Source organism: Pteropus alecto, unplaced genomic scaffold, assembly GCF_000325575.1.
Source record: "Pteropus alecto unplaced genomic scaffold, ASM32557v1 scaffold88, whole genome shotgun sequence".
Classification (NCBI taxonomy): domain Eukaryota; kingdom Metazoa; phylum Chordata; class Mammalia; order Chiroptera; family Pteropodidae; genus Pteropus; species Pteropus alecto.
Window position 1 is genome coordinate 11,540,773 of NW_006494611.1, and position 25,105 is coordinate 11,565,877.

General features: G+C 48.1%; 1 protein-coding gene across 1 annotated transcript in view; it reads left to right on the forward strand.

Moving 5' to 3' along the window:
• The first annotated feature begins 12,522 nt into the window (after positions 1-12,522).
• Positions 12,523-25,105, forward strand: part of SLIT1 (slit guidance ligand 1) — a 156,128-nt gene continuing 143,545 nt past the window's right edge. Inside the window, exon 1 of the mRNA XM_006926015.3 lies at positions 12,523-12,719. Coding sequence (XP_006926077.1) covers positions 12,523-12,719 — 197 coding nt within the window. The remainder of the gene's footprint in view (positions 12,720-25,105) is intronic.

Consider the following 25,105-nt stretch of genomic DNA (forward strand, 5'->3'; position numbering starts at 1 on the left):
AAGGAGAGAAAGAAACATCAGACCTTCCTCTCCTTGCCATGTGAGGATACAGCAAGAAAGCAGCTATCTGCAAGTCGCAACAGGGCTCTCTCCCCAAGAACCTGATCTTAGACTTCCTGGTCTCCAGAGCTTGAGAAATAAGTGTCTGTTGTTTAAGCCATCCAGTCTACCCATGTATGGTATTTTGTTATAGCAGCTGGAGCTAAGACAGCTGCTCTCTCTCTTTGTCTCTGTCTCTGTCTCTCTTTCTCTGTTTCATCATCTCTATCATCTATCTATATCTATCTATCTATCTATCTATCTATCTATCCATCCTATCTATCATCTATCATCCATCATCTGTCATCTACCATCATCTATCTATCCATGTATCCATCCATCCATCCATCCATCCATCCATCCATCCATCCATCCATCCATCCATCCATCCATCTATCCATCCATTCATCCTTCCATCCAATCTATCTAATCTATCTAATCTATCATCTATCTATCATCTATCATCTATCTCCAGGAGAGGACTTGCTGGGTTGTAGGGAAGATGAATGTTTAGCTGGATTTCTACTCACAAAGCACTGAATTGCATTCACCTCAAACACAGTGCTGGGCTGCAGATCCACATTGAGCTGTTGAACTCAGACTCTGATTCTGAGATATTATATCAACTTAGAGTAAGACTTAAAGAAAAGCAAAAACCTCTACAACCAGGTGGCTCATCCTCTAACCTTTGACTATTAATATTTTTGCAATATTTCATATTTTCAATTACTTAATTGAACTTTGGTTTTCTGCAGTCTCGAGTTCCCTCTAATTCTTTTCTGACTTTCCAGGGGCTTGTCTAGGCTTGTTTTGCCTGATGCCAAATCTTCAGCTTTCTGTAGTTGTCCTAGAGTGGATCTTGTCTGTATTTGCTGGAAAAAGGCTTTCGATACCTCTACAGCCCACCCATCAGTTCTATATGCCTGGAAATTGTTTTTTCCATCCAGAAGGGAAAATTTCTCCAAAAAGTGACCTCTTTTAACCTTAGTTCTTTGCTTTTTGAAATAATAGCTGCTGTATGTACAGTTTGCATCGAATGCTTATGTTTGCTCACTAGATACTTCCGGCTGTAGAAAACTCCTGACTTATAAACTTGCTTCTAATTTTAACAAGGATCCCACTTCTTGTTTCAGCAATACAGGGCTTTTGTTCATGGTGGATATGCAATAAATATTGATTGAATGAACTTAATGAAAATCATGTAAGAAAACATTACATAGACTGTAGCTAGAGGCTATGGAAGATTCTTTCCAGCTCTAAGATTTTGAGGCAAAGCCCTCAGACAATTCCTCAGCTTAAGCCACTGGGGTGGGCTATTGAGGAGCGAGAGAGCCCCTCTTATTTTCACTGCAGAAAGGGGTGGAGCTGCATAGGAGTGGAGCCACCTGGGGTCCCTGTATTGGGCCTGTTTATTCAGATTCCAGTTGCCCTGGCTCTGAACAACTGTTATTATTCCCGGATCTCCAAATTCTCTCTTCCTTAAAGATTGAAGACCTGAGTTTTCTGCTCTCATCCCAGTTCATTTTGGTTTCACACACATTTATTGATCATCTACTAGGTTCCAGACACTGGGCTAGGTGCTAGACTGCAAACACGAACAGTACCCAAGCCGATAGAGAGCCAATCAGCTCTGTGACCTCGGAGCAGTTACTTGTCCGCTAGGGGCTCCATTTGCTTGTCTGTAAAATGGGGGTTGGAGGATTTCAAATGCTAATTTCTGAAGAAGCATTCAGCTGTGCTATGCTGGGGCTCTATGCATCTATCCTCACTGAGGGAAACTGAGGACAGCGTGGCCAGACAACTGGATTGGTCACAGAGCTGGACCAACTCGGTGCTTCCTGGGATGCAAGTCTGTCTGTCCTTAGCCCCTCACAGATGGTGGCTGAAACCTCCCAGAGGGTCTTGGTGCTGCACCCACCCCCATTCGTCCAGAGGCTCGGTTCTGATTGATACAACAAAGGCGAGTGGTTTCGTTTCCCAGGAGCCTCTCTTAGCAGAAGGCCCCCCACACCCGGTGGGGGTCCAGATGGCTCCACCCCACCCTCTCGCTTTGGCACTGCCCTCACCCCCTCTCTGTCTCCTGGGAACCGACAGCAGCACCCCATCCGTGTTCCACCAGGCAGAGCCTGTGGTGGGCAAATGTCCTCAAACCCACCAGGGACCCCAGGTTCTGGGCTGCTGCCCCGGCAGGCCCAGGCCAGTGGATGAATGTTCATTGAAGAGGAAAAGACTCTCCAAGGACCCAGAGTGTCTTGGTGGAAGCCCAGAGCATCCTAACAATCGATTTAAAAAATTCTCCCTGCCCTCTGCAATCAGTCACTTAAACCTTGTCTGGCCTTGCAGGTACTTGGCCTGAGTGTGAGAATGGAGCTTTTCCCCCTACTAGTGGGTAACCTGCAGGCAGTTCCTGCTCAGCCTCAGATTTCTGTTTGTTAATAGGACAACAGCACCTAGTTGTGGGGTCATCTACAGATGATTCATGCCATGCAGGAAATCTACAGCAAACCGTTTTATCATTGTGAAGTACACTGATGGTTAAAGGTGTGACAGCTGGAGTCAGACTGCCTAGGTTCAAATCCCCTGTCTGTCCATGGGCCATGATGAGCATTTACCTCTGGGCAACAGTCATTTATTGTGAGTGATCACTACTGTGTTCATCGTTTATGGGCTGCACCCTGAGCGGGTGGAGACGAAGACCAGTTGAGAGGATGGCATTCCCGGCCACATCCTTTCCCTTCACTAAACCTTCGCTTATTATTACTATTTTTTATTGTGGTACACACACACACACACTGCCATGCAGGAAATCTACAGCAAACCGTTTTATCATTGTGAAGTACACTGATGGTTAAAGGTGTGACAGCTGGAGTCAGACTGCCTAGGTTCAAATCCCCTGTCTGTCCGTGGGCCATGACGATCATTTACCTCTGAGCAACAGTCATTTATTGTGAGTGATCACTATCGTGTTCATCATTTATGGGCTGCAGCCTGGGCAGCTGGAGACGAAGACCAGTTGAGAGGATGGCATTCCCGGCCACATCCTTTCCCTTCACTAAACCTTCGCTTATTATTACTATTTTTTATTGTGGTATACACACACACACACACACACACACACACACACACGTATATGTGTATGTATGTACGTGTGTGTGTGTGTGTATAATTTGCCATTTTAACAATTTTAAGTGTATAATTCAGTAGCATTAATTATATCCACAGTGTTGTGTAACTATCACCCCTATTTCCAAAACTTTTTATCACTCCAAACAGAAACTCTGTACCCATTAACCAGTTAACTACCCATTCCCCGTTCCCTCCAGCCTGGTAACCTCTAGTCTACTCTCTGTTTCTCTGAATTTGCCTTTTTCTAGATATTTCATAAAAGCTATCACTTATTTTTAAAGCACCTTTTGTACAGATATAGCAGCTCTGTCAATACAGGAATGTAAAATATTTAGCATTTAGTTTGCTCATAAAATTATTAAATTAGATAGTAATTTTATTTGGGCAATAGTTATAGATTTAGTAATTACATTTTTATTTCTAAAATAATGTTTTAATTTCTTATGTTATAGCTTGTTTATTGTAGAGAATATGGAAAATATAGAAGAGTATAAAAAAAGAGGTTAAAGTTACCTGTAACTCCAATGAAGTTAACATTTTTTTAAAAGAAATCAGATCTACAATTAAATGTATTTAATGGTTTTAGGCTATGAGCTGCTGAACTTAGGTTTTTGTCAGTTTGAGAAAGACTCCTACAATTGAGATTAGAAGACCCCACAGTCTAGAAGGCAAGGCAAGATCTAAGAATATCTGGACTTTGTGTCGGTGACATTGCCAAGTAGACCCAGAGAGCATTCATTTGTGGAAGAAGCTATGGAAAAAGGAGAAGAAGGAATCCTCCGAAATGAATCATACGTTTGTTAAAGGAAAGTTTTTTAGACAGACCTTTTTCCTTAATTTAAAACTCTTACCAGTTTTTTTTTTTCCCAAATGAACACATTTTCACGTGCCAGTACAGCATAAAGCCTTTTCATATGTAGTACTATTCATTCAATCCCACACCTTCCCTAGGAGGTAGATCTTATCCTCTTTTTACATCCTGGCTCTGCCACCCACATGCTGTGTAACCTTGAGTAAGTTACTAAACTTCTCTGGGGTTTCAGCTCCTCATTTATAAAAATATTACCTACCTCATAAGTTGTAAAGCCCTTGGAATAGAATAAGCCCTTAGAATTTATAGGCACAATGGAAGTGTTTTTGTTAGCTGTTAGGATTTTTCTTTATAGATGAGGTCCCCGAAACTTGGGGGGACTAATGGGCTCCCTGATGCCAATTTTTGTCATCTTGGGTTTTGGAGGACTGCAGGCTGGCTCATATGGAGAAGGCTGCCTCCTCCTTCTCACATGTGGGTTTTGGGTATATGATATGCTTCCAGACAGGGCCTTTTCCCTCCCACAAGAGGCAGAAGGGGCTGAATTAAAGGACAAGTCAAGGAGAGAAAATTGATCACATCTCACTCTTCACCTTAAATCCCTAAAGGCTTCCCAAGCCCCTCAGGATTCAGCCCAACTCCTTAACAAATTTACTCAGCCCTTCAGGATCTTCCCTTCCCTTGTCACTACCCCAGTCTCATATACTGCCTGTAAATGCTATTTGTACCCTATGATGAATTGTCTGGATCTGTCTTCAGCGATGTCCCCTTCCTCCTAAAAATCTACTCCCAGTCATGCTGAAAGGCCCTGTGCCTCTGCTTGCCTCTGGGCCTTGTCTTACTCTCTTCCCTCTGTCTGGAACACTCTTCCCTCACTCCTGCTCCACTGGCTAATCCCTAATCATCCTTTAGGTCTTAAGCTTATCTTCACTCTTGCCTTCTCTGGTTTCTTGGGTTAGCTGCCCCTCCCATGGACTCCCCTGTCCCCTATACTGCCTGTAAATGCTATTTGTACCCTGTGATGAATTGTCTGGATCTGTCTTCAGCGATGTCCCTCAGCTGTTAGAAGAGCTGACCAAGGATGGCACTTAGCTGGTGGCCCTCACTGGGGGTCGCCCTTAGCTGAGGAAAATGGCCTCACTCAAGGTTATGGCTCCTTCCAAAGGCAGCCCTCGCTCAGTGACTGTTCAGTGCCACAGGAAAAAGACCCAGCACTCTTGCCATACTTGGGACAGCTCCAAAGGGCCATCTTGTCTTCAGCACTTCCTGTAAAGGTGATGGAGTCTGCCATGGAAACAGCATTGCAGCCCAGCATCACCCTCTGCCTAACTCCTCCCTTACCTCCCTCTCAAGACAGTGATCCTGAGAGTGTTTCCTAATACATGCTCTGTAAGCTCCCCCCTATCCCAGAAGCTCTTCTCAGGAACCCACGCTGTGCCATGTGCTGACCGTGGCTCATTAATGCCCCCGGGATAACATTCAAGGCTCTCAGACTGACCTCCAGGTTTCTCAGTATCTGACCACCTGCCCCCACATCCCAATCTCACTGTTCCCTGGGGGAATTCTCTCTCTAGTCATATGCGGCTCTTCATTGCTCTAACTTTGACAGGAGGCCTGTCTTTTCTGCACCTTTATTCTCAAGATTCCTCTTCCCTTGAATGACCTTCCTATGCTTCAGTTAAAAATATTTATTCAGCATTTTGATGTGCCAGGCCCTGGACTAGGCATTAGGGAACAAGATAGATGTAAACCAGTCTGCAAGGTGCTTCAGCCTAGGAGAGAGGAGAGACAGCAGATAAATGAGTAATTCTGTGACAGTGTCAATACTCTAAGGAGAGGCACAGAGAAGCAGGAGATCACATGACAAGGGAGGGGGCTGACCCAACTCCTTGTCAGGGAAGGCTTTTCTGAGGAGGTGCTGTTTAAGATGAGGAGGTCTAGGCCAGGCTGAGGATGGTGGGAAGAGCATGCTTGCCCAGAGACTGCCATACGCAAAGAGCGTGAGGTGCTTCATAAACTGAGAGAAGGCCCATGTGGCTGACACCCCCTCCTCACTGGCCAGTTTCAGGGCACTTGTCAGCATCAAGTGACTGTTTGCTTGACGGTCTCTCTCCAGCACACTGGGAGTGTTTAAAGGATACAGAGTGTTGCTAAAAATCTCTTACGAACTTTTATTTCTGTCCAAGATGTAGTAATAGGTCAAATTTACTATCTTACCTTAAACAACTAAAAGGCCAGAAAAAAATATAAAACAACTGTTTTCACATTGGACGACTGGTAATGAGGGACGATGATTCCTTCCAGAGGGAAAACAAGTGTGGTGAGCGCAGTAATCGCCCCGGCTTACAGTCTGGAGGAAGTTTCCAGGCCAGTAGGGCACGGGGCTGGAACCAGGCATGAAGTTGAGTCGCGAGGCTGAAGCTGAGAGTTTGGAAGGCCAAGGTGACTAGCGTTCTCATGGGAGAGGAAATTGCTGCAGAAAAAGTTGGGTCACGGGTTGAGAGAGAGAGAGAGAGAGAGAGGGAGAGAGAGAGAGAGAGAGGGAGAGAGAGAGAGAGATTGGGAGAGAAAGAGCAAGTGCGGGCAGTTGGGGCTTTGCAGATGCTTCCTCCCCACTGCCTTCACCTGAGCATGGATCAAAGCGTGTGCTGTAAAGTATCTGAGGCCAGTAAATTTCCATCCACAAGGGGCAGGCAGAACAACCCTTGGCGCTCCCACAGAGTTGGGAAGAGTTGATGTTCACACTAGCCAGAGTAGAACACCTCTGAATACACTTGGGATCGGGTAGAATATTCAGAAGGGTGTTGCCTTAGAAGTGGGGAAATCAGCTCTAGGTTAAAGGCTACTCTGGTCTTATCTAAGAAAGCTTAAAAGAAAGCCACAAAAGAATTGTATTGTTTCCAAGTAACTTGACTGTTCCAGAACAGAGTCCAAGATTGTTTTTTAAAAACACAATAATATCCAGCATCCAGCAAGGTAAAATCCATAATGTCTGGCATTTATTCTACAATTACCAGAATCTGAAGTAGTAGGAAAATATGACCTGTAATGAAGAGAAAAAGCAATCAATCAAAACTGACCCAGAAACAATACAGCTAATAGAATTTGTAGATATAGTTATTACAACTATATCCCATATGTATGAGAAAGTAAAGGGAAACATAAGTATGTTAAGAAGATATATGGGAGATTTAAAAAAAAAAAGACCTAAATAGATCTTCCAGAGATGAAGACCACGATGTCTGAGATAAAAATTGCACTGGATGGGCTAAATAGCAGATTAGTCACCGCAGAAGAAAAGATAATGAACATTAAAACAGCAGTAGAAACTCAATAAGATGAAACAGAGAAATAAGATTCGAAAAAAAAATGAACAGAGCATCAGTGAGCTCTGGGACAATTTCAGGTGGCCTAATATATGTGTCAGTGGGGTTCCCAAAGGAGAGGAAAGAGAAGAGGAGACATAAAAAATTTTGAAGAAATAGTGGTTGAAAACTTTTCAAATTTGATGAAAACTATGAACAAGATACAAGAAACTCAATGAACCCCAAGCAAAAATCTCTTATATTCCCCATGCCTGGCGCACAGTTGACATACAATCAATGCTTGATAAGTGAATAAGCAAACTGCGGCCCGCACAGACTCTCTCGCCCCGCTGTCTGTTTCCCTTTCATCTCCTTTCTTCCTGTCCCCTTTTTGCTCCTCTCCTGCTCCAAGTGCTTCTCATCCTGGCAGAGCTGTCCTGGATGCATATGGTGGCCTCTGTGAAAGCCCCTTCATCTTAAGTCTAGGAAATGGTCCCTGCGTCAGGCTTTGTTATGAGAGTCTCAAGTGGTCCAGCCTTTTCAAATTTGAGAACATCAAGGGGTTTAGAGATTAAAGTTAAAATATCCCGAGTCTTGCTGGCATGACCTCCCAGGGACTCCTGGTTTCTCAGTCCCTGTGAGGGTGGTAGGCCCACGGTGGATTGGATATTGTGTTCTACCCAGGTGTGTGCCTAGTGGAGCAAGATCCAGACTCTGTTGTGTCTCAGCTTAGCAACTCCTTTGCCTTGTGAAGTTGGGCTGATTGTTTCACTTCTGTGGGCCACCAACCACACCGAGGTATTTGGATTCAGTCACTTCTTAATCCAACCCCTTTCTGGCTCTGATATTTCATGATTGAAGCTACCGTGCATCAGTGTCACATGGCTCTGTCCCCACCCTCCCGGTCCTCCTTCACTTCCCCGTGGCTATCTTTCTCTTTGATGTGTCTTATCTTTGTTAACAGTATGTGAAAACTGGGGAAGAGTGAGGCAGTCAGGCCTCAGAGCCTTTGTCTCTGCCAGGCCCCTCCTTCAATGACTCCCCAGAGTTTTCAGGTCCAAGTTCAAACTCATTAACTCAGCACACCAGGCCTTGATTCTTCGAGCGTGGTTTCTGAAACCACTGGCAACAGATTCACATTGCCTCACCGCCCCCAGCCTGCTAAGAGTGAAGATTCTGATTAGGAAGGTCTTGGGTGGGTCCTAGGAACTGGCATTTATAATAAGCACCCCAGGGGATTTAAAAAAATGTATTGGTGGTAATGGGGTTAGGTCATACCACATAGGTAAAGAAATCCAAACAGTAGGAAGAAAGCATATGTCGAAACTGTCCCTTCCTTGGAAAGCACCACTGTCATTGGTTCTGGGGATAATGCATTGTAAGTACATACATATATAGGCATGTGTTTAATCATAGGCATAAGCCAGGGGATTCTGTAAAGTTAGAGAACAGCGACATCAGGGCATCTGGGATGCTTTGCACCCTCATCACCTCTCAGACCTTTGCCTGCACTGCCCACCTGAACCCCTGCCTACCTGAACCCCTGCCTACCCGGTCGTCGGGAGCTTGCTGCAGCTCAGCTACTGAGGATGCTGCTGCTGTCTGCGTGCCTTACCTCATGCAGCTCTCTGCCCAGAAAGCCTTTCTTCCCATTGTGCTTCCCAGCCAATGCCTATTTATTTTTCAAGACTCAAGTGTTTTCTCTTTCAGGGAGCCTTCTAGCCCTATCCTGAGTCCCACACTCTGGGTTCACTATAATTCCACATTCCCTTTTAACGAAATAACTGTGTTGAGTGGGCTTTCCTTTATCTGTTCCCCTGCTGGACTGTGAGCTCACTGTGGGCCAGGTATGTTTTTTGAGTTGCCGAGTTCCAGTACAGTGTACATAATACATAAATACTCAATAAACGGTGTTCAACAAATGCTCAGATAGCAGGTATTTTGTCTCATTCTGGCCTTTTGCAGTTTGGAAATCTAAACTGTAGTGTTCTACAGGCTCACCTAGGCTCTTTGCCTTTCATGGTGCTTCAGAAGGGGCTAGTGGGAATGGAAGAGAGGACCCTGAGCAGAGGCTGAAAAGAGGGCACTGTCTTCGAGTCACAGGCAGGAAGTGGCCCTCAACTCCTGAGCATTCATAGCTGAGGGGACTCAGAGGAGGCTCATACAACTGGATGCAGAGATGAAGCCCCAAGTTTTCCTCCGTGGGTTTGCCTGCTGGTGGCCAGTGGGCAGAGTGGAGCTTGGTGGAACATTCCTGGCAGAAGCAGTGTGACAGGCCTGCCTCCTCCCTCCCTGTGCAGAAGGAGCAGGTGGCCTGATTGTAGGGAGGGGGGTAGGGAGACCCAACAGAGGGAGGGGCATGGGAGAGGAAACTGAACACACCAAGAGGGGGGGTGGTCGGGGTGTGTGGCTGGCCAGGCGGTTGTTTAACGAGTAAATGTGCTGGGAACGCTAATGAGCTGCGTTCATTCATGGAAAGCTGCCTCCCGAATTGGGGAGCTAGCCAGGTCCTGGGGTGGAGGAACTGGGGATAGGAGCCAAGTAGGGGAGCTGCCTGGCTGCTGAGGCCGGGCCTCTTGTGATGAACTGGTGGGGGCGGGGTCTTTGTCCTGACTCCGAGGGGGCCCTCCTTTCTTCCCCACTTTAAAGCAAAGGCTAGGCCTTGCCAGGTGGTAGCGACTTGACTTAAGGCCTGTTTGGGATTTACTTTCCAGGCTAGTCTGAAAGCTTCCAGGGCAGTGGCCGGCTCCTGGGAGCCACAGGCAGAGCTGATCATGCTGCCCCCTGCCCATCCCATCCCTCTAAAGCCATGCTTCTCTAAAGCCCCTAGGGCATGTTGCCCATTAATCAACACTCTTCCTCTTCCCCACATGGATCCTGGCTTCAAGGAGCCCTCTGAGGTCATGGGGCCAGGGAGGCACCACTGGAGCAGGAGGTTGGAGACCAGACATCTTCAACAGTCTGAATGCTGTCTGTGACAGGCCTACTAAGTGCCAGGTGCTGGGTTAAGTGCCAAAATAAGGAAATGAGGAATCCATGGGGTGGGGGCAGCCTCTGCCCCAGGAGGGGTGTCAGGGAAGGAGCCACATGTGTAAACAGAGCCCCAGCTAAGAGAGGATAAACAAAGCTGCAGGCTCAAAGGAATGAGGATTTAACTTGCCTGGCCCCAGGCAGCTGGGAGAGCAGAGGGGGGCCGAATGTCCTGAGTAGGACTTTGTGAGGGAGAAGGGGAGGAGGCTCTCACAGAATTGATTTGTGGAAAGGTTCTCTAAGATCACACCACATGGGGCCCTTGAGAAAGTCTTTCCCCACCCTCCCAGTTGTCACTGAATTGATGCTCAAGGACCTATGGCCCTGGACGGAGGTCAAGTATGGAAGTGAGTGAAAACTTTCAAAAGAACCCATAAAATCAGCCACATTAGTTGCGACATACTGGCCACAGTTCTATCTGTGCTATGACAGTAGAGATACTGCAAAATTTTCATGAAGATGGAAATGAAAACAAAGAAAACACTGAGCCTGTACTTGGTGGATGATACGGTTTCATCTTGTGGAGCTCATCAATATCACATCACCCACCTCTGACAAGCTGTGTTTACCCCTGGCACCAGCCACTTTCTTTCTGGTTTCTCCCAGGAGGAAACCCAGGGAAGCCAACTCCTGTGAGAGGAGGTGTTTCTTGGGCTGCTCAGCTGTTTCTTCTTCCCAGGCAACCTGGAATCAGGGACCCTGACTGATGATGGGCAAAAGATGTCTGGGTCCTATGGAGCACCAGCAAACCACAGCTGTCCTTGATACTGGAAGGGTCCTTATCTTTTTGGCTTGAGGATAATTCTCTCCCCACCTGGATTTCCTGTTCACACCCATATGCACACCTGCCTTAGAGTGAAAAAAGTCCCTGCCCAAAGAAGTGTAAGGCCTGGAGTCTGACGTGGGTAGCCTGTGGTCCTTCTCTCCCAAGCAGGCTGCCCAGCTTTTTTCCAGCCCTCTCTGCAGTCCTTTGAAGACAAGACTGAATATTTGTTTTCACCTGTCAGAAATGGAAGAAGGTTGGTATGAGAGGAGGAAGATATATGCTGGATTTCTAATCCCCACTGCTCCCGACCCCCTGGGAAGCCAGCACAGGGGATGGGCAGGACTAACAAGTCTGCAGCTGTGCAATGTCCAAATCAAGGTCATTCTCATTCTGGGTGCAGCTAGCTTCGGGTTCCACTTGGAGAAATGGGGTTTCTACTCTCTTGGTGGAGAACGTGTTGAGGGAGGGGAGAAGACTTTCTTTGGCCTAGGGCTTTTGTGCCACCACCCTCTCCCCACTTCTCCTCACCGCCCCCCCGCCCCGCCCCCCCGCCTTTTTTCCCAGGCTCGACCCTCAAGGTCTCACGCTAAGCAAGGTAGGTGGCTTGGAGGTGGCGACCTGGTGCGCGGGGCTTCCTTTCATTATGAATTGACAAAGCAAGTCTGACGGGGCCAGGGAGTAGTTTCTGCCCTCGGGTAAATGACGTCTGTGGCCCAGGAGAAGGGGTCAAATAAGATTCCCTCCCCGCTCTGGACCAGCAGCTGGGGCTGCGGGTGCTGGGTGCGTGCGTCTGTGCTCATCCGTGTGTGTGTGTGTGTGTGTGTGTGTGTGGCCCCAGTGAGGGTCGGGACCCGCAAGTCGAACCGTGGGCTTCCTCCCCTCCCCGCAGCCCCCTGCCCGCTCAAGGCGCCTTGTAGGTTCCACCTTTAAAACTGTACGCTGCTGGCAGCAGCGGAGCGGTCGTCGGGAGGCGGGGGCGGGGAGGGTGTGTGCGGGGGAGGGTGGGGAGGAGTCTGGCCTTGGATGTGTGCTTTTCGATTGATGGATGACTGCCGGGTGGGAGCGAGCGTGCGGGTGTGAGAGTGTGTGATTGTGTGTGTGTGTGTGTGTGTGCGCGCGGGGTGCGTGCGCGCTCGGGGCCTGCCCATTTTCCTCCTCGCAGCAGTCAGTTGGGAGCTGGAGGGAGGGAGGGAGGGAGGGAGAGGCAGCCAGCGAGAAACCGGAGAGGAGAGGAGCGCCCTCCGCCCAAGGCGTCCTCCCTCCGTCCGCGCACAGGCGCCGTCGCTTGGAGGAGCAAGGTGCCTCGCAGCCCACAAGGGCGCAGAGCACCAGCCAGCGGTCTCTTCGGTGGTTCTGACCCGGGACCGCACCTGGAGGGAGCCCCGGACGGGGATGGTAAGCGGCTGCTGCCGTCTGGCACATCAGAGGGACACGGTGAGGGCACCATGGCGCTGATGCCCCAGATGGGGTCCACGGCGGGGCTCGTCCGGCCGGAGCTCTGGCTGCTGCTGTGGGCAGCCGCGTGGCGCCTGGGTACCACGGCGTGCCCCGCCCTCTGCACCTGCACGGGCACCACGGTGGATTGTCACGGCACGGGGCTGCAGACCATACCCAAGAACATCCCACGGAACACCGAGCGCCTGTGAGTATGGCCCCATCCCTAGGCCACAGGGAGCCCCGAGGTTACCCTCCCACCAAGACGCAATTCAGGGCTGGGGGTGGGAGCTGGATCTTTGGAACCGGGCTCAGCATCCAGTAGAGGAGTCGATGCCTGCCAGGGTCTTTCTCGAGCCAGGAGCCAGAAGCTCCACTGTTTTCCTTTCCCGGGATTCAAAGGGCCCTCAGTGGGGCTGTCACCTCCCATCCTCACACCTGCATCCTGCGCTCTGCACTGGCAGGCCCTTCCCACTGCGCCAGCACTTTATTCCTCCAGGGTGCTTGGGAATTGGTGCCAGAAAGCCTTCCTCGCACCCAGGAGGGAAGCTCCTCACGCTGGCAAGAAACCATGTCTCCTTTTGGGCACATGGGGCTTGGGCTGTGTTCTGAGTCGTGTGCGTGGATGTGGGTTCTGAGGGCTTGCAGGCTGGTGATGGGTAGCAAGATGGGATGGAGTTGAAGTTTTCGTCTTTCCCTTCCTCTCCATTGTTTGCCCCAGGGCCTTAAGAATTCCCTTGCAGGTGTCAGGCATTGGTCTCCCACCTCACTTACAGCCATTCCCCAACCCGGGCAGACAATGGAACATGAGGGATTTGACTTTGGGGCTTGGTACATTCAGCACCCAGGGAGAGAGATGTGTGACCTGGGTGGAGAGCCCTGTAAATAATGCTGAGAGGTCAGGAGCTTAGAATGGGAGACACAGGTTAAAGACATTGACCATGACAAGTCATAAAAACACCATTTCTCCTCCCTTGTTTCTCTTACTTCTAAATTCTTGAGGAAACTCAGCTCTTTCTAGACCTGCTGAGCTTTGTAGGGTGTGTGTGCACACGTGCGTGTGTGGATGGTTAGTGTGTGTATGTGTGCGTATTTACAGACCTGTATAATTTGTTTTCCCAGATTCCCTGCAGAATGTGTGTATGTATGAATTCCTTGTGTAGTGATATCACCTCAGTGTGAGGCTGTGAGAGTCCCTGCATGCAGTGTGTGTACATTTCGGTCACATGCAGGGCCTTTGTGCTGCTTGCAGAGGTGATAGCCTTGGGAGATTTTTGAACTGGACTTTGGCAAAGGCTGCCGGCTCTTTTGAAACCTGCTGACTCCTTCTTCCCACACTCCTGGGCAACTGCCCTGGCTCTCAGGAAAGGCGTATATATTTCAATAACTTTTGAGCACATTTTCATGGCTCCCAGCTGGTCAGAGGCAGAAACCTGACCCTGGGGAGAGCCGTCTCCTGGATCAAAGTCTGTACCAAGGTCGGCAATTAGCGAGCATACTTTCCCCCAGACTCTTCTTGGTCGAAAATTCATGAGGTGGTTTCAGAGAATTTGCAACCTAGATGCAGTCTAGATAGGAATCAATGTGTGTCTGAGGACGTGTCGGGGCTGGAGAAAGATGCTGGCATGGGGAGAGGGTGGACCAAACCGTTTGCTTGGGGCAACTGTGCATTATCTTGTGTGGCCCTGAAGGACTGAAGGTCAGAAATCTGTCCAGAGGACCCCTGAGGTTGCAGGGTCACCTTCAATACCTCTGGACCTACTCTCTGTTCCTTGGCCTTGCCCATGGGGTATTTCTCCTGCAACCATTACTCTGGTAGCTGCCATGGTCTGAGACACATGAGCCCCTCTGCTTTGCTTTTGGAACTGAATCCTGAAGTCATCTCATTCCTTGCTCTCTCTTCCTCTTCAGTTTTGAGGAAAGCGTCTGTTTTGACTTTCATGAACTCTTGAGCTCTTTTGTGATTAAAAGAGATGTGTGCTAAACTTCCTCGTGCAGAGGAGGGTTGGAGCTCCGTTCGCCTAGGTTGGAGCCCTTCAGCTGTCAGTTATTTGCTGTGCGACCTTGGGCAAGTTACTTGGAAAGTTCTCTTAGCTTTCCAGCAGGAAAATGGGCCTTTTGATACATAAGATCTCTGGTTCTTGTAAGGACTGAAGATAATGTGTGGGAAGCGCCTGGTACGTTATGATTCTTGCTAAGTGAGAGCCATTTTTATGATAGGATCAGGGGAAGAATTTTGTAATTTAATTCAGCAGATGTTTACAGGGCCAGGAATTGCCTCGGGTGCCGAAGCTCCAGCAGGAAGTAAGTCCCTGCCCTCAGATGATGTATAGTCGAGAAGACTAGGCAGTGGATACCTAAATGTAAGCTCTTGGGAGAGGGCCGGGCTGGCAGTGTGATGAAGCTATGGGGAAAACATTGGGATGAGAAGCCCTTTTATGGGATGTATGGGCTTCTCAGATGATGAGCCATTTTATCACGGTACTTTGGGACCCAATAGTGGTTGGGTGGGATCTCGCCAAGCAGAGAGGGCAGGCAGCCAAAGAGAGGGACCAGCTTTGCCCCGGGGCTGAAACATGCTGTGTCCAGGGGGATGTGGTGGGACCTGAGGCTGGGAAGGTCAGGGAGAGTCAAGAAGGCCTTTCTCTACCTGGATTTTTCTTTCGGGGACTTCACTGTTGGAATCCAGGGGTGAATCATCATGGGGGCGTGGGATGAGATCTGATCTTGGCTGTGGGCAAAACTTGGATTGGAGAAGGATGTGGAAAGCAGAGGGAGCCTGCCTTTTCAACACGCAGGCTGTGAAAGAGCTATTTGAGGAGGAAAAGAACACCCCGAGAAGAGGCCTAAGGGAGAGCCTCAGCGGACTCAAAATCACGGGCAAATGCTCTGTCTAATCAACATGAATATTATGTCATTTTGGAGACTGAAATGGCAGCTTCTTCTCAGGCTGTGAAATTTTTATAGACTGCAGCTATGCATTCGCCTTTTGTCTTCTGGGCAGTTTCTACAGCAGCTCGAGAGGTCTGGCAACTTTATTATCACATAGTCCATAACTCTGGGTCCAGGCCTGTTCCCCCAGGGGGAAGAAATTGTCATTGGTTTGCTGCAGGGACTTCTGGGAAGAGGCTGTGCAAGCCCGAGAGCCATTGTAGGCCAGGTGGGGAAGGGGTCCTGAATAATTCACCGTGAATTATTAAGTTAGGGGTGCGCTAGAGGACTAGAAGCTTCCTCTCTTTGCAGGACTCAAGCTCAGAGAGACCCAGCTATGGCTACTATTGATTGTCTTTTCTTCCACTGAAAGACCTTGACTTTCAGTGGATTTTTTTTTAATTAAAAAAAAATCTTTTGGACTAGAATGTTCAGGAGAGTGTGATAAGAGATTATGTGTGGACGCTGCTTTTCCTCTCCACCCTAGGCACTTGTACTCTGGGCTCGCCGCAGAGACCCCTGTGGGTGCAGAGTGCAGAGAGGGGAGAGGCCCTGGTGGGGAGGTGGGGAAGGGCCCTGGGAAGGCCTGCTGACTTCCATTTTGTCCCAGGCCCAGAACATTTCGCTGCTCTTCACGCCATGCGGACCCGCTCTCCTGTCTTTCTCAGTATGTTCCTTTGTATCCTGGCCAGTTTGTTCACTGCCCTAGCTTCCTGCCTGCTGCAGAGGCCTAGATGGCCCATGCGTTCTCTCAGCTCGATCCCCGAATCTAGAGGCCCCATTCGACTGGACTGGGTGGTCATGCCCAAGGAAGACAGTGAGGGTGCCCCTAGGCTGATTGTCTGGGAGCCTGTTTAGAATTCCAAATAATGATTGGATGGTGGCTGTGGCGAGAGGAGTCAGGGGGCCGGATTAAAGCCATATCTTCCACCAGGGCCTGGCGGGTCTGGGCTCTCTGAGCAGGGCTCTGTGATCTCTTGCAGCGGAGACCCACACTGGGCAGGGTACTTGCCTCCTTGTGGAACTCTCGTCTCCAGTGACAGGTGCCCTGGGCTTATTGCTGGGTTCTCAATAACTGGTGGCGGGGGCCCCAGTACGGTCACTCATCCTCTCTGAGACCCAGTTTCCCCATCTGTAAAAGGAGATGATCACAGCTTTGCAGATTGATGGTGAGGATTAAGTAAGCGAATGCACGGAGAGGGCCTGGCAACATGCTTGGCACATGGCTGGTGTTCTACTGCCCCTCAGCCTCTGGGAAGAGTGACACCTACTACCATAGGGCTTTGCCAAGATTCACTCATGCTATGTGGGTGAAATGCTTTGTGATTCAATTAGGTGATTTTATTATTTTTATTATCTGGGAAGCTCATGCTAAAGGTTTGAGGGTTAGGTTGGGGCAGGAGAGCGCTTGGGAAGTAAGCATTCGAGTGCTGGCCATGCTGCAGACTGCTCTTCTGCAGGCTGGCTGCTCAGAGTGCTCCTTTGCTGTACCAGGGCGCTTTGCCTCCATTCCCCGGGATTTTGGGACAGGGATCAGGGCAGTGCCATGCAGGGACTCTGTAGGGTGGACGACATGATAGCATGGCCCTGGAGCCAGCCTGCCTGGGTTTTTAGCCTCTCTGCCACTCAGCAGCTGGGGGACCTGGGGCAAGTTATAGGGTTTAATTCATTCATTCCACAGATATCTATCTATTGAATGTCTGCATCACGCCGAGTGAATAGTGCTAGACAGAAACCAACACGGCTCTTCCCTCTGAGTTGTAGTCCAGCAGGGGAGGTAGAGATGAATGACGTGATATGAGAATAAACACGCAATTGCAAACTGCGATAAGTGCTCTGGAGAAAAGTGACTTCTCAGACCTCCGTTTCCTGGCCCATCAAGTGGGGATGATGACAGGACTTGCTTCAAATGGTGGTCGTGAACATTAACTGCAGTAATGCTTGGAGAAGCACTTTGCACCAGGCCTGGCACACAGCAAGTGTTTGATAAATGGTATTATTATTGTTATTAAGGTGACAGAATTGCCGGGATGTGAAAGGAACTTGGGTGCCACTCAGTCCTGGATCCCAGCATGGCCCTGCTCACCTGTCCCTCAACAGGCAGTCAGTCACTGGGCGCTCTGGATCCCCTGGGAACCCTGGAGCATGCAAAGACAGGGCCATCCTTTCCTCGGAGCCCCCTCTCCGAGGCAGGAGCCCGGCTGGGGTGGCCCAGGCTGCCCTAAGCTGCCAGCAGGGGCGGCCGTGCTCTTTTGGGGCCAGGGGAGGGGTGGCGGGACAGGCAGCTCCTGCATTATTGGGAGCAGACGGGAGCTTGACGGAGTTGCCGCCTCCAGTTCTGTGCCGGCATTAGCAACTCGGCAGGGCTTCTTGCTTAATGGGATTTTCTTCCCAAATGCTGTAATTATCGCCATACAAATACTTATTACCCAGAGCAGATGACGGCCGGGCCTTGGGCAGTAGCCAGGGGGCTGGGCTGTGCTCGGGGGTGGAGAATTGGCTCTTCTTTTTGATGGAGCTTGCAACCCCCCCACCCCCTTTCTGGAACCCAGCCTATGTTGCACAAACAGCTGTTGGGCACCTGCCGTATGCAGTGTCTAGAGAGGTCCAGAGTGTGGACCCGCTTCTCGGGGATCTCGTGGCCTGGTGGGGGAAAAGATCTGTCTATGAAAGAATAAATGCATAAGGAAATCCATAGGGATATAAAGCATAGTGGCTACCAGCGCAGGCTTGGATGCGAGAATGGCCCAGTTTGAATCTCGCCTTTGTCAACTACCTGGCAGCACACTCATGACTTGAGTTTCTCATCTATAAAATGGAGCCAACCATAGCACTTACTTCGTAGGGTTGTGAGTTCAAATGAAACACTCCATATAAAGTGGTTAGAATAACACTGGTTATAGTGGTTAGAAAAGACTCTGTCCTTATTAGAAACGAGATGGGAGTGAGAGATCGAAGGAAGACTGGATCCTTGCAGTGACCGGGATGTGGGATTGGGCAGGACCCAGGTAAGCAAGGAGAGGTTAAGCAAGAGCAAGGGAATCTGAAGGCATTCAGACGGTGTGTGCTGTATATTTGGAAAGGAGAGTGAGCAGCTGACCCAGCTGATGGGGTGAACATTTGTGTTGGTGTGCTCTGTGGAGGAGAGTAAAGTAATGGGGTGGGGACCAGGCCATGGGGCTGAGAAATGGGGAGCCATCAGAGGGGATGAAGGTAAGACTTTCTTAAAGCTTTTTTTCTTTTTACTATTCAATGATTTTTAATTAATCTACAGAGTTGTGCAAACATCACCACAATCCAATTTCAGAATATTTTCATCATCCCAAAATACTCCTTGTTCTCACTGTAACTTTTTATTTTGTTATAATTTCAAACTTACAAAAAGTCGTAACAAAAGTATAGGGAACATCTATATATCCATTATCAAGATTCAGTTGTTTATATTTTGCCCCATTTGCTTTATCATATCACACGCTCACACACACGCACACACACGCACACACATGCACACATATTTTTTTTTCTGAACCATTTCAGCATAGGTTGGAGACATTGTCTCCTTTTTTCTCTAAATACTTCGGTGTGTATTTTCTGAAAACGATAAGGCTATCAAAATCAGAAAATTTAACATTGATAGAATTCTGTTATCTACTCATGTATACTCATGAGCTAACACACATGAGTTCATGTATGAATTTCATCAGTTGTCCCAATAATGTCTTTTATGGCTATATTTTTTTCCAGGTCCAGAATTCTGTCCAGATCAAACATGACATTTACTTGTCATGGTTCTTTAGTCTCCTTTAATTTGGACTCGTTTCTTAGCCTTTCTTTGTTTTTCTTGACCCTGACATTTTTGAGGAATACAGGATCGTTATTTTGCAGAATGTCCCTCAATTTGATTTCATCTGCTCTTTCCTTATGATCACATTCAGATTATGCATTTTTGGCAAGATAAATAAGTGATGTTGTGCCTGTCTCAGTGGGTCTTGTCAGAAGACACATGATGTCAACTTGTCCCAATATTGGTGATTTTAGCTTTAATCACTCGGCAAATTGGTGTCTGCTAGGCTTTTCTACTGAGAAGTTACTATTCCCCTTTGTTATTAATAAGTAATTTGTCAGAGATACTTAGAGGCTATGTAACTATTTCATTCCTCATCAAACTCTCATTCACTAGTTTTAACACTCATTGATGAGAAATTTTTATCTTTGCCATTTATTCTCTATTAGGTGGCATTCGACCATAAGAAAAACTTTCCCTCTCCTCCATCAGCTTGTTTGTTTGTTTGTTTGTTTATAACTGTGTAAACATGTGCATTATTATTTTATTCTTTGGGTTATAATTCGATGCTCAGAGTGTCCCGTATTTGGCCAGTTGGAGCCCCTTTAAGCTGCTTTTGACAAGACTCTTGGAGCACTTGCCCCCCGCCCCAGAGGTCTTGAGTGGAGAGTGACAAGTGCAAAATGGTGTTTTAAGATATTCTCTTGCCTTGCTTTGGTGTGGAGAATAAATGGAGGGAGAGACCACCTGGCAGTGGGGAGACCAGTTGGTTATGATGACTGTGGTTCCTAGCTTTTTTTATGACAGTGGTTTTGCTGTCATTGCTGTATATTATTCTTCTTTTAAAAATAAAAAAAATACCCAAAAACTTTTATTTAAAAATAATTTCAGGTTTACAGAAAAGTTGCAAAAATAGTACAGAGAGTCCCATACGACCTTCAGCCAGCTTCCCCTAATATCAACATCTTTCTTAACCAGAGTACAATGACCAAAATTAAGAAATTAACATTGGTAGAATACTAAGCTAAGCTACAGACTTTATTTGAATTTCACCAGTTTTTTCACAAATGTCCTTTTTCTATTCCAGGATCCAACCCAGGATTCCACATTGTATTTTATTGTTATTTCTCCTCAGTCTCTTTCAATCTGAGACAGTTTCTTATTTTATTATATTTATTTTTTGTTTTTTGCGACCTTGACACTTTTGAAAAGTACTGGTCAGTTATCTTGTAGAATGTTCCTGAGTTTGGGTTTGTCTGGTGTATGTTCATGATTGGATTGAGGTTATGTATTTTTGGCAAGAATGTCGCAGAGGTGATGTGCCTTTTTCACAGCATCCTACTGGGGCGGATAACACAGATATGTCTCATCACTGGTGATTTTAACCTTGATCTCTTGGTTAAAATAGTATCTGCCAGTTTTTGCTACTGTAACATTACTATCTTTCCATTTGTAATTAATAAATATTTGGGGGTAGATACTTTGAGACTATGTAAGATCCTTCTTTGTCTTCAAATTCTTACCTACTAATTTTAGTATCCATTAATGGATCTTGCCTGCAACCATTATTATCCAATTTTGATTTTTCTATTTCCCTCATTCCTTCTACATTCATTAATTGGAATTCTTCTGTAGGAAAGAGAATTTTATTCCTTTTTAAGAAGATGATTTGTTTGATGGGTACCTTGGGTTTTGAGTTTCCTGAGGGCAGGGACTGTGTCTTATGTATCTTTGTATCCCCTCACCTGGTGCATAGTAGGTGCTCAAAAAAGTATGTTTGATGAGTTTCTTTTTCCTATAAACTTTTGGTACGATATTTTATGGTTCTGATCTTTGCCTTTGAATACATGATCCTTGTGGTGAGCTGATTAATGGTCCCCAAAGACGTCCTTGTCCTAATTCCTGGAGCCTGTGAATACGTGATCCTACAGGGTAAAAGGGACTTTGCAGATGTGATTAACTTAAGAATCTTGAGATGGCTGATGATCCTGGATTATCTCTGGTGGGCCCAACATAATCACAAGGCTTCCTGTAAGAGGGAGGCAGGGGGTCAGAGTCAGTGGTAGAAGGTGTGACAATGGAAGCAGGAGGTTGGAGTGATGTGAGGGAGTGGCCACAAGCCAGAGAATGCGAGTGACCTCTGGAAGCTGAAAAAGACAAGGAAATGGATTCTCTCCCAGAGCTTCTAGAAAGGAATGCAGCCTTACCAACGCCTTGACTCTAATCCAGTGAGACTGATTTTGGACCTCTGGCCCCTAGAACTGTAAGATAATAAATCTGTGTTGTTTCAAGCCATTAACCATGTGGCAATTTGGTGTAGCAGCAGTAGGAAACTACTACGGTCCTCGAAGAATTAGGAGGCAATTGCAGAGACCAAGGCATGAGAGGTAGCAGGTCTTGACTGAGGCAGAGAGAGCAAATGGATAGGTCACGAGGGACCCTAAGACTCAAGTCTGGGAGAGTGATCTTGCAAGTAAAGTTGGGAAAGGTGGCCACGCAGTTGGCCTCTGCGTCTTTTGCTTAAATTGCTAATAAATAGCTATATGAAAAAGATAACCCTAGAAGTAGGGGATAGTTACTCTGTAGAGTGTTCAGGCTAGAGAGACAGTCGGGAGGGCCTCCTGGGGAAGTGGTGGAACCTTTGGCAGTGGAAGAGAAACTTCAATGGGAATAAGAATCTCCTGGGAAGCTGGCGTAAAATACAGACTCCCAGGCCCATCCCAGAGACGCTGATTCAGCAGGTCTTTGGCAATTGTGATTCAGGTGATTCAGATGCAGGAGGTGCCCAGACCACAATTTGAGAAACACTGGTTGGTGCTAGGGCTTCCTGGAGAGGAAGGTCTGTCCTTCGAAGACTCATGGGGCTCGCCTTTGGCATCTGTCCACATGAAGCGGGCGGGAGGAAGGGAATGCAACCGGGAGGAGTGGTGGGGAAGCAGGAGGTGCCTGTGTCATGTGTGACCTGGGAGAATGCTGGCTGGATGCTCACAGAGTCAAACCTGGATAATGGGTAATTATTGCCAAACCAAGAAAGTGTTTGGAGAGGGTGAGGAGGGCTGACTGTGGAGAGCGGCCAGTCTGTCCGAGGATGAGGGCCAAGGAAAGCTCCTGGGACTGGGATGGGGTCACTGTGAAGCCAGGCAGAACGGCTTCCTGGGAGAAGTGGAAGGCAGAAGGCAGGTGGTCGGAGAGCGAGTAGGTGGTGAGGGAGTTTGCGGGATGAGTAACAAGAGCATTAACTCCAAGGGGGAGTTGTTTGTAGCTTCGGGGTAGGAGGAATGGAGTCTGCTGGGGGCAGAGGGCAGGAGCATGGTGGGAGGTGGTCGTGGAAAGGAAGAGCCAGAGCCCTTGGGATGGGGAGTGGGAGGGAGGGACCTGTGACAGGTCAGAGAAAAACTGAAGTGGAGAGAGGTGAAGAGGGAGTGGCGATGGTGTTGGTGGTCACTAGTTAGAGCCCCTATCTTGTGCCAGGCTCGGAGAAAGATCCTTTACCCAAGTCTGCCCTTTTACTCCTCATAAGTGTCCTGTGAGAAAGGTACCACCACTGCTTTGCAGATGAGGAGAAGGTTTAGAGAGGTGGCGCCATCTGCCTGGCACCATAGATGGCTGGCAAGTGGTGCACCCAGGGCCCCTGAGTCTTGTATTTTGTTGTTTTTAAATTTGACTACCGCGCCACGCATATTATTAAAGCCTGGCTTCATTCATTCATTCATCCATTCATTCACTCATCAGACATTCATTCAGCTCCAACAAAACCCCTGTCTTAGCACTGGGGCTTAGCACTGGGGCTTAAAGGCAAATTGGCCATGACCGATTCCTGCCTATGCATGTGTGTGGGGTGGACCCAAGTTTCAGGCTGGTATAGGGAGGGGGTGTTCAGCCTGTGGGTAGGGGGTGGTGAGCAGAGTTGGGAGATGCAGGGCGGTAGGTGTAACAGCTAGAGGTCAGTGTCAGGGAGTTAGTTGGCAGGTGGCCTCTCAGGGGCCTGGGGTGGGCAGTGAGTGGAAAGCAGCTGGCGGGCATGCACGGGAAGGCCTGGTGGCTGGCAGTGTGGGGCCATGCAGGGTTGTGGTTTTGGGTGAGTCTCAGACTTGGGGAAGGGATTGGCAAGAGTAAGGCTGGGCCTCAGTAGTGAAGGGACTGGGTGCAGTTTGGGCCTCAGACAGAACGTACCATAGGGTTGGGGTTAAGAGCTGGACCCTGATCACTTCACACCCATTAGGATGGCTATTATCAAAAACAAAAACAAAAACAAAAACAAACAAACACAAACAAACACAAAAAAACGAGAAAGTATATATGGTGGTGAGGATGTGCAGAAATTGGAACTCTTGTGCACTTTCAGTGGGAATATAAAATGGTACGGCCATTTTATGATGAGTATGATGAGTCCTCAAAAAATTAAACATAGAATTACCATGTGATCCAGAAAATCCACTTCTGGGTATATACCCAAAAGAATTGAAAGCAACGTCTCAAAAATATTTGTATACCCATGTTCATAGCAGTATTAGTTACCAGGCTACAGAGTGGAAGCAACCCAAGTGTCCATTGATGGATGAGTAGATAAACAAAATGTGGTATAACGTACAACGGAATACCATTCAGACTTAAAAAGGAGAGAAATTCTGACACGTGCTACAACATGGATGAACCTTGGGGACATTAGACTGAGTAAAATAAGCCAGTCATAAAAAGACAAATACGATATGATTTCACTTATTTGAGGTACCCAGAGTAGTAAAATCCATAGACGCAGAAGTCGAATGGTAGTTGCCAGGGGCTGAGAGGCGGGAGGAATGAGGAATTAGTGTTTAACTGGTACTGAGTTTCGGTTTTTCGATAAAAAAAGTCCTGGAGATCTGTTGTACAACAGCGTGACTATACTTAACACTACTGAACTGTGCACTTAGAAAATAGTTAAAGTGGTAAATTTTGTTATGTGTATCTCCCCACAGTTAAATATGAGAGGAAAGGGGGTGGGGAGGGAGAAAGAGAGGGGGAGAGGGCGTGCAAGCTGGGCCTGACGTCAGACAGACCAGGGTTCAAGTCTTGCCTCCTTAACCTGCTTCCATTATGAGGCTTCAGGGGGCCGGCTTGGTTGTAATAGTGTAGGTATTGCTAGTAGCCAAGCCAGGGAAACAAGGTGGTCCCCAGGAGCTGGGGCAGAGTGGGACGGGTTGCACATCTGCCCTGGTGTGGGCCCCTGATCACTCAGCCCTGGTAGAGGACTGGGGTTGGCGCTGGGGTTGGTGCTGGGCCTGTGGGCTTCGCTGGGGGGCTGGAGAAGAAGCCTCTCGATCATGACCTGCCGAGGCCTGAGGACTGTGAGGACGGCTCAGTCAGCTGAAGGGAGCATGTGTCAGGCGTGAACCACCATGTGCCAGAAGGAGCGAGTTTGGTCAGCAGAATTGCTCATTCAGTCTATTTTCACTATATTTAGTGAATACCTACTGTGTGCCAGGCAGCCTCGCAGATGCTGGCCATACAGCAGTGAGCAAAACAGAAGTAGCCTCTCTGCTTCTCGCAACCTGGTAGGGGAGACTGGCCTTTAACAAAGGACCTCACACTGAACATATCTCCAAATCGCAATCCTAGCTCTGGAGAAGGAGCTAAGTGGACACTCACGGGGAGGCTGGTTTAGAGGAGGGGACATTTAAATTGAGGCCTGATGGATGTTAGCAGTGAGCCAGGTGGATGTGTTGATGGCTGGGTGAGGGGGAGAGGGCTGTTCTGGGTTGTTCCAGGCTGTTCTGGGCTGAGGGAGCAGGATGGGCAAAGGCCCCGAGGTAGAAGCACTGCTATGTGAAGGAGAGAGGCAGAGCTGCTGAAGCCCTGGGGGCTGGTATTTTCTTGTGAATGGAATTCAGAAAAAAATC